Source organism: Cetorhinus maximus, chromosome 4, assembly GCF_964194155.1.
Source record: "Cetorhinus maximus chromosome 4, sCetMax3.hap1.1, whole genome shotgun sequence".
In the NCBI taxonomy this organism is placed as follows: Eukaryota; Metazoa; Chordata; class Chondrichthyes; order Lamniformes; family Cetorhinidae; genus Cetorhinus; species Cetorhinus maximus.
The window spans coordinates 64,565,696-64,579,915 of record NC_135882.1 but is presented as its reverse complement, the minus strand read 5'-3'; the positions used below and the strand labels follow the sequence as shown (position 1 = coordinate 64,579,915).

Here is a 14,220-nt window from a genome sequence, read left to right as displayed (position 1 = left end):
CCAGCTTTGCTAGGGCTCTTTGATGCCACAATCGGTCAAATGAAGCCTTGATGTCAAGGACAGTCACTCTCACCTCACCTCGGGAGTTCAGCTCTTTTGTCCTCGTTTGAACCAAGGCAGTCATGAGGTCAGGAGCTGAGTAGTCCTGGCGTAACCCAAACTGAGCATCAGTGAGCAGGCTGTTTCTGAGTAAGTGCCGTTTGATAGCACTGTCGATGAACCATTCCATCACTTTGCTGATGATTGAGAGTAAACTGATGGGGCAGTAATTGGCCAGGTTGGATTTCTCCTGCTTTTTATGGACAGGGCATGCCTGGGTAATTTTCTACATTGCAGGGTAGATGCCAGTGTTGCAGCTGCACTGGGACAGCTTGGCCAAGGGCGCAGCTAGTTCTGGAGCGCAAGCTTTCGGTACTATTGCTGGAATGTTGTCAGGACCCATAGCCTTTGCAATATCCAGTGCCTTCAGCTGTTTCTTGATATCATGTGATATCATGTGAAGTGAATCAAATTGGCTGAAGACTGGCATCTACGATGCCGGGGAACTCGGGAGGAGGCCGAGATGGATCATCCACTCAGCACTTCAGGCTGAAGCTTGTTGCAAATGCTTCAGCCTTGCCTTTTGTACTGATGTGCTGGGCTCCCTCATCATTGAGGATGGGGATATTTGTGGAGTCTCCTCCTCCGCTGAGTTGTTTAATTGTCTTCCATCATTTGCGACTGGATGTGGCAGAACTATAGAGCCTAGATTTGATCTGTTGGTTTTGGGATCACTTAGCTCAGTCTATCGCATGCTGCTTTGACATGCAAGTAATCCTGTGTTATAGCTTCAGCAGGTTGATACCTCATTTTTAGGTATGCCTGGTGCTGCTCCTGCCATATCCCCTTGCACTCTTCATTGAACCAGGGTTGATCCCCCAAATTGATGGCAATGGTAGGGTGGAGGGTATGCTGAGCCATGAGGTTACAGATTGTGGTTGAGTACAATTCTGCTGCTGATGGCCCACACACCTCACGGATATCCAGTTTTGAGTTGCTAGATCTGTTTGAAATTTATCCCATTTAGCACAATGCTAGTGCCATGGAGAGTATCCTCAATGTGAAGGCAGGACTTCATCTCCACAAGGACTGTGCGGCGGTCACTCCTACCGATACTGTCATGGACAGATGCATCTGCAACAGGTAGATTGGTGAGGATGAGGTCAAGTAGGCTTTTGCCTCTGGTTGGTTCCCTCGCCACCTGCTGCAGACTCAGTCTAGCAGCTATGTCGTTTAGGACTCGACCAGCCCAGTCAGTAGTAGTGTGACTGAGCCACTCTTGATGATGGACATTGAAGTCCCCCACCCAGAGTACATTCTGTGCCCTAGCCACTCTCAGTGCTTCCTCCGAGTGGTGTTCAAAATACTGATTCATCAGCTGAGGGAGGGCTGTACGTGGTAACCAGCAGGAGGTTTCCTTGCCCGTGTTTGACCTGATGCCATGAGACTTCATGGGCTCCGGAGTCGATGTTGAGGACTCCCAGGGCAACTCCTTCCCGACTATATACCACTGTGCCGCCACCTCTGGTGAGTATGACTTGTTGGTGGGACAGGACATACCCAGGGCTGGCGATGCTGGTGTCTGGGACATTGTCTGTGAAGGTAGGATTCCATAAGCATGACTAAATCAAGCTGTTGCTTGACTAGTCTGTGAGCCAACTCTCCCATTTCTGGCACTCGCCCCCAGACTTACTAAGGAGGACTTTGCAGGGTTGACAGGGTTGGATTTGCCATTGTCATTTCCGGTGCCTAGGTCGATGTTGGGTAATCCGTCTGGTTTTGTAGGCTTTGTAGCGGTTTAATACAACTGAGTGGCTTGCTAGGCCATTCCAGAGAGCAGTTAAGAGTCAAGCACATATCTGTGGCTCTGCAGTTACATGTCGGCCAGACCCAGTAAGGACGGCAGATTTCCTTCCGACAATGATTTCATGGTCACTATTGCCGAGACTAGGTAACTGAAGCTGTCATGGTGGGATTCAAATCTATGTCCCCAGGGCTTAGCCTAGGCCTCTGGATTACTAGTCCGGTGACAATACCACTGCACCACCATCTCCTGTGTCACACCTTTATACTGCACTTCTGCCCATGGTGTGTGAAGTTACACTAGTTTACTTCATGTCTTACAGTCTCATGCATTTACATTGTTGTTACCACATTATTGCTATTACTACATTATCACAACTAAAATATTATCAATACCCAAATCTCCCCCCCTTCAAATCCTTGAATTTACAGGTTCAGGGGGTCTGGAAGCCTTATAACCCTTCCATATCTCGTCCACCATTCCGTCAGAGGCATGGTAGGCTCTGTTGGCTCTGGTTCTTACTGTTGGCTTGGAGGTTGGGCTAGCATTTGGGTATCTTCCTCAACAGTCCTCCACTGTGTGATCAGAGCAGCCAGTCCAGGGAGAGGGCAGAGATTCATCCTGTTCCGTCTGACCATGCCCTCTGCCGTGTCAATCCGGTAGGACCGGGGTTGGTCCTTGTTCCATCTGAGGACTGTTCCTGGTCTCCCAAGGTGCGGGGTCCAGACTTTGTCAACCTACTGCAGCTGTGGCAAGTGTCTGGTGTGGTGCCTTCTGCTGTTGGCAGAAGCTTGATTCTGTCTGTACAACTGCTCCTTTCTTTGGATGTCCAGGTAGTCCTTGGTTACCAACCCTGGCATTAGTGTTTTCAGCAGGAGTTGCCTGCCCCTCAGGAGCTCAGATGGGGACAGGCCACATTGTAAGAGAGTAGGCCTGTAAGTGAGCAGAGTGGTGGGAAAGTCCTAATTCTTCAAAAGCGCTTTCACCATGCGGGTCCCTCGTTCCACTTCCCCATTTGAATACAGGTATCTTGGGGAGCTGGTGCAGTGGCAGAAGCTGGCTGTGGCTGTGAAGCATTCAGTAGAGAATCATGGGCTGTTATTGGACATGATCGCGCCTGGGATGCCGTGGTTCATAAGCATCTCTTTCAACACTCTGATGACCGTCTCTGTGGTACTCGGATAAAGTTGTTTTACCTCCACCCATCTGGAGAAGTAGCCCACCACTATCAGGAAGGATCTGCCATTGTAGACAAAACAGGTCTATGCCCTGCCTCTCTCAAGACCTGTTGAGGAATTGCATGATAACAAGGGGCTCCCTTTGGTCCTGCCGGTGCAACACAAAAACATGGCAATTCGGATTGGTCTCTTCTATCACTTTGGAGATGCCCAGCTGCCAGAGGGCAGATTGGGCCTGTGCCCCGCTTAGCACTTAGTGATGCCCAGGTGGCCCTGGTGTACTTTCTGAAGGGCATCTCAACCGCAGGGAGGCTGGGATGACACAGCCGTTCATCGTGGACCAGGAGATCACCTATGACTATAAAATGGTTCTGCTGCTCGAACCACTTTTTTGCAGCACCTCTGTTGGGTCTCTGTTGAGGCCATCCTTGTTGGCAGTAGCTACAGATGCAGACACACTCTTCATTGTGGAGTTGTCCTGGCAGATCTGTTGGAGCCTGGTTGTGGTTGCTGGCAGGGGTCTGGTAGTTGCTTGGGAGTAGGCCTCCAGTTCTGCAACAAAGTTGACATCCTGTTCTGTCAGGATGCCCACTGTGGCCCTTGAAAGCTTGTCTGCCACCGTCTGATATTTGCCTTGGACATAGACGTCTCATAGGCAAATCTCATGAGGCGTAGACAAAACCTCTGGATCCTCGGAGGCATCTTTATGAGTTCCGTCTTGCTCAATAAGGAGACCAGTAGTTGATGGTCTGTCTCAACTGTGACCTTGAGGCCGATATAGTCAGGAAATTTCTCACATGCCCATGTGACCGCAAGAGCTTCCTTTTCTATGATGGCATATCTCGTCTCCATATCTGACAGCTCTCTGGACGCGCAGTACACTGGTCAGACTTCCATTCAGTTGCTCCTGAAAGAGGACTGCCCCAAGGCTTGTGTCTGCTCCCCTACGGTGGTGGATAGGGTTGGGTGATAGTGGGCCAGAATGTCAGTGGAGAGCGGCATCTCCTTGATGCGAGTGAATGCTTGCTGCGAATCCCAGCACCATGTTTGGTCTTTCCTGAGCAGGAGCCTCAAAAGGTTCTGTGAGCTGTGCCGAGTTAGATAAGAACTTTGCCAGCTGCTTCACCAGCCCCAGTAGATGCTGGAGCTCAGGGGCGGAGGAAGGGGTGGGGAAGTCAACGATTGCCTCGGTTTTTCGTGGGCCAGCTGTGCTGCCTCTGTTGCTGACGATATGGTTCAGGAACTGAATGGAAGCCTTGGTAAATTCACATTTGGCGTTCAGCGTCAGCCCTGCCTCCTGCGGTTGCTCCAAGGCTGCCATGAGCCTTTTGTCATTCTCTTCCACGTTGCCCGTGAACCAAGACATCGTCCATGTGGCAAATGATCCCCTGAAGTCCTTGCAAGATGTCTGACATTGTGTGTTGGAATATCTCTGGCACTGACGTGATCCCAAAGGGCAGACGGCTGAAGCAAATACTGCCAAAGGGGCTAATAAATGTGGTTAGGGGCCAGGAATCCTTATCGAGGTGGGGGTTGCCAGAATGCGCTGTTTGTGTTTAGTTTCAAAAACACCATGCTCTTTGAGCATTTAGTCAGGCTCTCGTCCACTGAGGACATGGGATGAACCTCTCTAGCCACGGCCTTGTTCAGCTGTGTCAGACTGACACCGATGCAGAAGACTGGCACCATCCGGAGCATCAAGCTGTAGGTTGTGTTCATCACCTCGTCCAGCTGCTGCCGTACTTTCTTCACGAGAGGGTGGGAGACTTTTGGTGGAGTGAAAATGCATTCTGGTTTATCATCATCCTTTAGCATAATCCTGCATGTATTTTTCAGATGGTCCAGTCCTGTAAAGAGCTTCGGAGACTCACGTCTGTATTTGGAATCAGGCCCTTGTCAGTTGACCTCATCAATCCTTTGCAGGAAGTTCAGTTCTATACAGGCACTGCGGCTTAATAGAGAGTAGTCCTGGTTGTGGACAACAGAAGGGGTTAGTTGGATCGTTTTGTCCTTACACCTCAGAGTTGCCTGCAGGATGCCCTTGACTGGAAGTCAGATTCCTCCTGCCCCATAAAGTGGAGTCAAAGCCAGAGGTCTTTCAACCATGGTTCCTTGTCTGACTGGGCTGTCATGCTGGTGCCTGAATCTAATTTAAAATTTGTTAAATGACTATTTGCAAGCATGTCAGCATTCAACAATGCAGATATACAATTCTTGACCTCAACCAAGAAGCATGGCTGTATTCTTCTGGGTTATCGCTCTCAACCTCGTGGATGATTTTTGGGCTGTGCGTTTCTGGGTTTTTGACTTGCACAGTTTGCCAAAGTGTCGCTTCTTGTTAAAGCGAAGGCATTGGCTGTACTCGCAGGGAACTGATCTCTCCTGTGAGGGCGTTCACACCACGTCGCTGGCAAGATCGCTCCGCTGGTGGGTTCAGGAATTGCTTTCCGACTTGGATTGTCCCTGTGTCTTTGTGACCTGATAAGCTGGGCAGGGGATTGGCTTCTGTTCTCGGTTTTATTCTCTCCACTTAAGATTGTCCTGTGCAGCTCGCGTAGATCAGGCAATCTAGCTATGCGGATTGCCTTGTCTGGGGTTAGATCACCTTTAGTTTGTAGGTCTGCAGACTTTTTGTTGAAGCCCGGAGTAATACTGTCACTTAAAAATCTTTTCCTCTCAAAGGCCCCATTTTGTGACTGGCCTGGGCCTTGGGTTAGTCCAAACTGAGTTGGAAGGTGTTGAATTGTGATCCATGTTAAAGATTTTTAAAGTGTGGGTAACAGCTTTAAGAGTTTACAGGCTTTCAAGATGGCGTCGCCGTTCACTGCGATACAAAGGATTTCCCGCTCTTGCTGGTTTCAGCAGGCTCCAAAAAATGGTGATGACGCATTTCTTGACAGAAATTTTTTAACAATAGCGGTCTGGGTCAGCTGTCTGCCAATTTCTTTTGTTCAGCGGTTTGCTTTTCCAAGTAACGAGGCATTGAAATTTAAATGTAAGCTCACTGTTTTCCAAGTTGGACAGTCACGATGTGCCGGATAGATTTTTTTTTCTCTTTATCAACTCGGGGGCCACATGTTGAGGCTCTGAGTTGGGGATCGGCTTTTAGCAATGCGTTTCAGCAATGGGTTTCATTCAAATGGCGCTTCTGGCACTGGATTCGTAAGAGGGTTCTCAGGACCAGCTGCAGCCTGGAACTTTAAAATATGTAGTTCACCCTTGCAGATTCTGTGTTCGGAAGCTGAACTTCCAAGGGGAGGTTCCATGGAGTCTTCTACTGCAGTCAAAATCTCTGCCTTCAGCTTCTAAGCCTTTTTCTCAGGGTCTTCAGCTTCTGTTAGGAGCTTCTTTCAGGTCAGGATTTCCATTGAAGTTTTTGCTTTTTCTTAGTCTTTCAGCATTTTAATGAAGTTGAGGGTTTTTGATCCTGAGCTGCCACCACATCGGGACAGTGTTGGTTACAGAACGGTGTCTCTTAAATAAATCTTTGTAGTCTTCAGTAGGTTAACAGCAAATCTTTATTAACTACTTGTAACTATATACATCAAAGGGTATAGGCAAGGAGCTATCTCCATGTCTAGGCCTTTACACATCTCTACACACCACATTGAACGTAGGTCTGGGTCATGTGCCTTCTTACATCACTCTGTGGGTGGTACTGTACTCAGTCCCACATTTACCCTGTATGTGCCAGACCCGTTTACAACAGTGGTGAGCTACCTTGTTGAACTGGTGCAGTCTGTGTGGTATAGATATACCCACTGTGCCCATAGAGAGGGAGTGAGTTCCAGGATTTTGACCCACTGATGATAAAAAGTGTTATATTGCCAGGTTAGGATGGTGTGTAACTTGGAGGGGAACTCAGGAGGTAGCGGTGTTTTCAGTCTATTACTACTCTTGTTCCTCTAGACGATAACGGTCAGAAGTTTAGGTGGTGCTGTCAAAGAAGCCTTGGGGAGTTGCTACAGTGTATCTTGTGGATGGTAGACACTGTGCTACGATGCAGTGTGAGTGTGATTTAGGGTGGTGGATGGACTGCTTTGTCCTGGATGGTATCAAGGTTCACGCGTGTTGTTGGAGCCGCACCCCTTCAGGCAATTGAAGAGTATTCCATCACACTCCTGACTCTCGCCTTGTGGGCAGGCTTTGGGAATCAGGAAGTGAGTTATTTGCAACAGAATATTCAGCCTCTGACCTGCTCCTGTAGCCATAGTATTTAAGTGGCTGATCCAGCTAAGTTTCTGGTCAACGGTGGCCCCAGGATGTGGAAGGTAGTGGATTTGACAAGGATAATGCATTGAATGTGAAGGGGGATGGTTCAATTCTGTCCTGTTGGAGATGGTCATTGCATGGTGCAAATGTCACTTGCCACCATTAGCCCACATCTGAATGTTGTCCAGGTCTTGCTGCATGCCAGCATGGACGGATTCAGTATCTGAGGAGTTGTGAATGGTGCTGAACACAGTGCAATCGGCAGCAAACATTCCCACTGCTGCATCAATGAAGCAGCTGAAGGTGATTCATCCTAGGACATTACCCTGAGGAATACTTGCAGCAATGTCTTGGGACTGAGATGATTGGCCAGCAACTAAACCCTCTTTCTTTGAGCTATGACTCCATTAATTGGATAGCTTTCCCCAATTCCAACTGACTTCAGTTTTGCTAGGGCTACTTGATGCCACACTCGGTCAAATGCTACCTTGATGGACAATCATGCTCACCTCCCCTTCAGAATTGAGCTCTTTTGTCCATGTTTGAGCCACGGCTGTAATGAACCCTGCAGCCGAGTGATGCTGGTGGATCACAAACTGAGCACCAGTGAGCAGGTTACTGCTGAGTAAGTGCCACTTGATTGCACTGTCAAGGACATCTTCCATTACTTTGCTGATGATGGAGACTGATAGACTGATGGGATGATAATTGACTGAATTGGATCTGTCCTTTTTTACTTCTGGACAGAACATATCTGAGCTTTTTTGCATTTTGCCGGGTAGATGCCAGTGTTGTAGCTGTATGTGTTTTTCAGTCCATTGCAGAGTTTTACTTGGAGCTGGTGTACTTGGTCACTGCCTTTGTCCCTTCCGACACAGCGTGCTTGGCCAGTTCCCCGGACAGCAGCGGGCGCACGGCAGTCTGGATCTCCCGGGAGCCAATGGTGCTGCGCTTGTTGTGATGGGCCAGGCAGGAAGCCTCACCCGCGATTGCCTCGAAAATATCGTTCACAAACGAGATCATGATGGTCATGGCCTTGGAGGAGATGCCGGTGTCGGGGTGAACCTGTTTCATCACCTTGTAGATGTAGATGGAGCAACTCTCCTTCCTCAACCTTCGCCACTTCTTGCCGCCCTTTGCTGACGGTTTCTTTAAAGCTTTCTTGCCTCCCTTCTTGGGAGCTAGTTTCTTCTGGAACAGCTTGGTGAGAGGCACAGCTAGTTCTGGAGCATAAGTTTTCAGTACTATTGCCAGGATGATGGCGGGGCCCTTAGCCTTTGCTGTCTCCATTGAACTCAGCCATTTCCCAATATAATGTGGAGGGAATTGAATTGGCTACAGGCTGGCTTCTGTAATGTTGGGGACTTCAGAAGGTCAAGGTGGACCATCCACTCAACACATCTGGCTAAAGATGTTTGCAAACAATTCAGCCTTGACTTTTGCACTGATGTGCTGGGCTCCCCCATTAATGAGGATTCATGGAGCCTCTTTTTCTGGTTCTTTGTTTAATTAGCCACCACCATTCATAATGGTGTGGCAGGACTTCATCTGATCTGTTGGTTGTGGGTTTGCTTAGCTCTATCTATAGCATGCAGCTTCCGCTGTTTAGCATGCATGTAGTCCCATGTTGTAGCTTCACCAGGTTGGTACCTCATATTTAGTTACAGGCACATCTGGTGCTGCTCCTGGCATGCTCTTTTTTACATTCCTCATTGAATCAGGGTTGGAACTTGACTTGATGGGAATGCTAGAGTGAGTGATATGTTGGGCCATGGGGTTACAAATTGAGATGGATTACAATTCTGCTGCAGCTGATAGCTCATAACACCCCATGTATACCCAGTGTTGAGTTGTTAAATCTATTATGAATCTATCCCATTTAGCACAGTGGAATGCCACATGATGGAGCATGTCCTCAGTGTGAAGACAGGATTTCAACTCCACAAGAACAGTAGTGGTCACACCTACCAATACTGTCATTGACAGATGTACCTGCGACAGGTAGACTGATGAGGACGAGGTCAAGTACATTTCCCCTTGTGTTGGTTCTCTTGCCACCTGCCACAGGCCTAATCAAATAGCTATGTGCTTCAGGACTCAGCCAGCTTGGTCAGCATTGATGCTATCGAGCCACTCTTGGGGACGGACACTGAACTCTCCCATTCTGCGTCCTTGCTAACCTCAAGTTGAAAGCTATGATTCTGAATGTGTCAAGCTGTTAGTGAGGACAGCTTTCCTTATTTTGGCACGAGTCCCCGGCTATATGTGGGTGTTGTAGTAGGAGTTAATTCATTGGAGGGCTGAGCTTTAATGGCCTCAGTTAATCCTTAATGTTTACATTTAGCATTAATTATATTCAGGAATTAAGATTCTGCTCTCAGGACACAAACCAAACAGCATACAATATTCTTAAATACCGGTAATAAACTACCATTACAATAATGGTGTCAAACACCACTAAACAGGAAACAGGAAAGGTACATTAACTATGTTTCTCAAAAGTCCCCTGTGTTCCCAGTGACCCCAAGGGTAATTTTCATAAGACATCTAGCTTTATGTCAAATGCATCCTTTAACGCCAATGCAACTGGAAATACTATCAGCCGTTGCATTAATATTGATCTAAGCTGACACTCTGTGCAATTACAGTTCTGTATGTGCTATTTTTATATTTTCCTGTGGAAATATTTCCTTTCCATGATTAAACAAATATATTCCTTGATTGTAATAGTGAACGTTTTAACCATACAGCTCCAAGGAGCTTAAACTGACAAACAGGGAGGCGGAGTCCAGGGCCATGCCCCTTGTTTGTGCCCAGCCTAAGAGACCAGGAATGCTGGTTATTGCATATTCAATTTATTTTGGTTTTTGCGGCCCTTCCCTTCTCATTCTTCTGGATTGAGAACATAGAACAAGAAGCATCAGCTAAAACACAGCCGCACCTGAGGATGCTTGTCTTTTATTTAATCAAAGGTTGATTGAATGCAGCATTTAATTACAGCCTCAGTAAACAAGCACTCCACACACTGCGTCTGTTCTACAATAACCCCAGGTTGCTAAATATGGAGGGGGGGAACATTACATCTCTGATCACAGGATTTTGGCGCGAATTTTCTGGGATTTCCGATGAGTATTTATTTGTGTTCCTGTTTTCTGTTGTGTGTGGAGTTGGGCTGCTGCACTCTCTCTGAAAGCTCTTGCCGGGTGCCCTGTCTCCACTGCACAGAGGGCAAAATATTGCCAACCTGGCCCAAACCGTGATCTGTCCACTTTTGCATCTATTTAAGATGCCGACTGCTGTCACATTTTACACCTCGTCTGGGACCAAAAAAAAACCCTTTCGTAGAATTGGAACTAATATTTGATAAAAAGGCTGCTGGAAATTACTCAGACTCGTTGTCACTGTTGAGGACAAAAGATAAAACCCAACAGTAGCTTAGGTTGGGATTCGGATCCAGCTATCACTAAATAACACTGAGACCTGTGATGGGGTTGGCGATGTGACCTTTCCAAGATCAAAATGAGAATGAATGACCCGCCCTCCCGAGGTCCACAGGAGAACCCCGAGGCTCTGGAGCCTCCAAATGTCCCGGCAGGAGTGAGTTGGGGTTGGCTGGACTGGGCTGCAGTCGCTGCATCTCAGCGGGATGGCCGGTGTTTGTAGGTGTTGCTGCGAATCTCTGCCTCTTGTCACTGGTGCGAGGGGCAGCATTCAGGATGCACAGGATTGCAAACACAGACAGTTCCAATTGACAACCAGTTACACACCTTTTCTCTGCATTTCAGCTGCACTTTGTTGCCGTGGTTGTGGAAGCCGGGTCCCACCACCACAATCTCCTCCTCCGGGTATTCCCTCAGGGTCCCATCCTCCAGCATCACCGTGTAGAAGTTGCACCGCCCCCCGGACTCCTTGCTTTGGCATTTGAGCGCCTGGATCACCCCGGGGATGAGCTGCCCATTCCCGGCCGGACTCGGAGCGCAAACCCGGCTGCCCAAAATCGACCTCTTTGCAGAACGGCGAGCTTGCATCGCGAGCTTTTTCGCGCCCCCCTTTTTTTGCTTGTTTCTATTTTAAGTATTCAGATGCAAAGATGCAATTGCAAAGTAACTAGAATTAAAATAATATCTGGGGGGGGGAAATAAAACCAAATCAAGCCGCAAACCGCCCGGCGTTCAGAGCAGAGTTGTTTGTTTTCGTAGCCTTCGCAAAGCTGACATTGCAACTTGCAAAATTAGGAGTGGACTTCTGCAAAAGCAGCGGAATGACTGCCCGCACATTACCTTAAAACTAGAGATTCTTAATAACACCAGAAATTATAACTATAGATTTACGACCAAATGAACATGCCGGTTAGGAGAGAGATTATTCCCGAATAATTGTAATATCAAGAACCAAAGTCATCATTTGAATGGAAAATTTAAAACATTAAAGCATCATTTGCTTCTCGAATTCATACATTCCTTCCCGCCAAGAAAAATAACTTTTAAATAGACATTTTTCTGTCCCCATATTATTTAAATCCATTTAATGATTACTTGAGCACTCAACAGGTAAAAAAAAAAATACTCACAACTGTGCACAGAGACGGCTTAAGCCTGATTCATTTGCAAATTATTACATGTGATGGATCGGCAATTGGGTTAGTCTTTTATTCTCTTCTGTCATCCTTACGAATAACCTTGCCTCCTTTTCCTGAGTCTGGTCGCCCGATCCGCACTCCGGTTTGAGTGTTTCCATGCTTTCCCTGAGATTTCCTCCCTGTACCGGCAGAATGAATGCTCTCCGCCCCCCTGTGTAAACATGTGCAGCTCCAGGTGGTGCCCCGAACCCATTGGCTGCAGCAGGGCACTCCTCCAGCACTAACTCAATGCTTGGAGCTGTCAAAGCTACATATGGCCCTCCTCCACCAAACACAGCCATGCAGAGGATACTATACAGCACTGCCCCGGTACTAGGGAGTGGCGCAGTCGGTCTCAGTACCCTGGAGGGGGGATTGAGAGGACACACATCAGCCGGAGTCCGTGAACTTGACCGCCAGCCAGTGACAACTTGTGATAAACACGTGTGTTCGTGTGTGTTTGTCTTTCTGCTGTACACTGCTTGGGCCTTGATGCTCCCACGTTGGGATACGCTGCTAAAATTCATTGTTCTCGTTCAAACAAGACAGATACTCTCAGTGAGGTGCCAGGAAGCTGTTGGTACATGGAGGGCCATAATCCAGCACAAGACAAAACTGGAGGAAGAAAAGATACTCCCCAAAGGATTGTTGAATTTCATATTATCTCAGTGCAGGAGACCTGAGGCACCTGATTAATACAAGGGCTATTTTGCTGGTGCATACCTTCAACATGTGTTTAACAAATTCAGATTCAGCAATTGTACCTTCCAAAATTTTGAGTTATTTAATTAAAATATATACGTACATTTCAGCAAGGGATTTTTTGTAAAGGAAGGTGATCTTTTATCTCTAGCAGACCAGAACACCCTGTACAGGACTTGAGTATCCCACTGGGTCAGTTATAAAAATCTTTATTGCCACCTGAATGGTCAAAGCAGCAAAAACCAGCTCAGCACCATATTGTTGTGGTGCCTCTATTTACAAAGCCATCAGTAAATTCTCTGCATCGCTACAGCACAGTGTTCTTAAGTATTGCTGAAAAAAGTCAAAGTTTTTCATCTTGCACTCATCAGAACACTTCACACAAATACCAATATAAGTGGACTCTGAGTCCACTTGCTGACCAGTCAGCGCTCTCTTCACATACAGTATAAATGGTTGTTTTCCCCTTATATTGGTATTCTTACAAAATGCCCTAATCAGCGCAAGACGAAAAGGTTCGACATGTCTTTTTTTCAGCAATACTTAAGAACACACTGTGTTGTAGCAATGCAGAGAATTTACTGATGGCTTTGTGAATAGAGGCACCACAACAATATGGTGCTGAGCTGGTTTTTGCTGCTTTGACCATTAAGGGGGCAATAAAGATTTTTATAATTGACCCAGTGGAAATGTGCATGTGAGGTGAAGAGAAGATCGGGTTTGATTATGATGGTACCAGTCAGATCTCCCTCTTCACATATTGATTCTTAAATATAGAATGGCGATTTAAGAAAGATACCAGAGACCTGCCAATGTTCTGGACTCACACAACATGAATCAACACCTTCAAGGTAGAGAAACAGGAGGTTTTTTAATCCAAAAATTTGAAGTAGGGCTGCATAACGTTCAGCAACAGTTTATATGAGGCATCATTTGGTTAGTAGCAGTTGGAGAAAATACACTGAATGTGTTGTGTATTCCTGCATAGTAAATGCTACAGATATTTGCTTTGTTAGTTTTATTTATTTGTTTTACAATTGGTTTTCATGTGTAATTAAAAGTATATTGCTTTCATTGTTGATCCCTATATGTAGCTTTATTATTTAATTATCATTAAAGAGGGTGAAATGAAGGATTCTAGAAGAAAGCAATAAAATGTTTGAATATTTCCTGTCAATCATGTATAATTTATTTGTGGTATTTATACCACAAAAAACCAAATGAAGTTAATATTGGGAGTTGCTATGGTTAAGTTGATAGTTCTTGATACTGAGGAGAGGCACCCCGCTATTTTTTTTCTAAATGCTGGAGAGCAATTTTTGGGGTTTTTTATAACAGCGAAACTTTAATAAATTCCATATTCTATACACATGAGGTAGGTATCATTTATCACACAATGCTATTGGCAAGGTTGCTTGTTTACCATGGGCTGTATTGCACTGGGTCCCTGATGATCTTTGAAGTTATGGTTGATTCTAAGGACAGGATCAACCAGGTCATTGCGCTAAATGATGGTTGAAAGTGGATGCAACAAATCTGTGTGAGGGAAGTGACAGTGACAGTAACACACCTTCATTATCACACAAGTCATATTTATATAGCACCATTAAATTAGGAAAACCAATCCTACGGCAGTACAAGGTCCACTTCTGTATCACCCCCAACAC

The 14,220-nt window shown here is 46.5% G+C and overlaps 1 protein-coding gene across 1 annotated transcript in view; it reads right to left on the bottom strand.

Moving 5' to 3' along the window:
* znf704 (zinc finger protein 704) overlaps positions 1-11,422 on the bottom strand; it is a 268,334-nt gene extending 256,912 nt beyond the window's left edge. The window contains exon 1 of the mRNA XM_078540255.1: positions 11,001-11,422. Coding sequence (XP_078396381.1) covers positions 11,001-11,261 — 261 coding nt within the window. The 5' untranslated portion in view covers positions 11,262-11,422. The remainder of the gene's footprint in view (positions 1-11,000) is intronic.
* Positions 11,423-14,220: the final 2,798 nt, after the last annotated feature.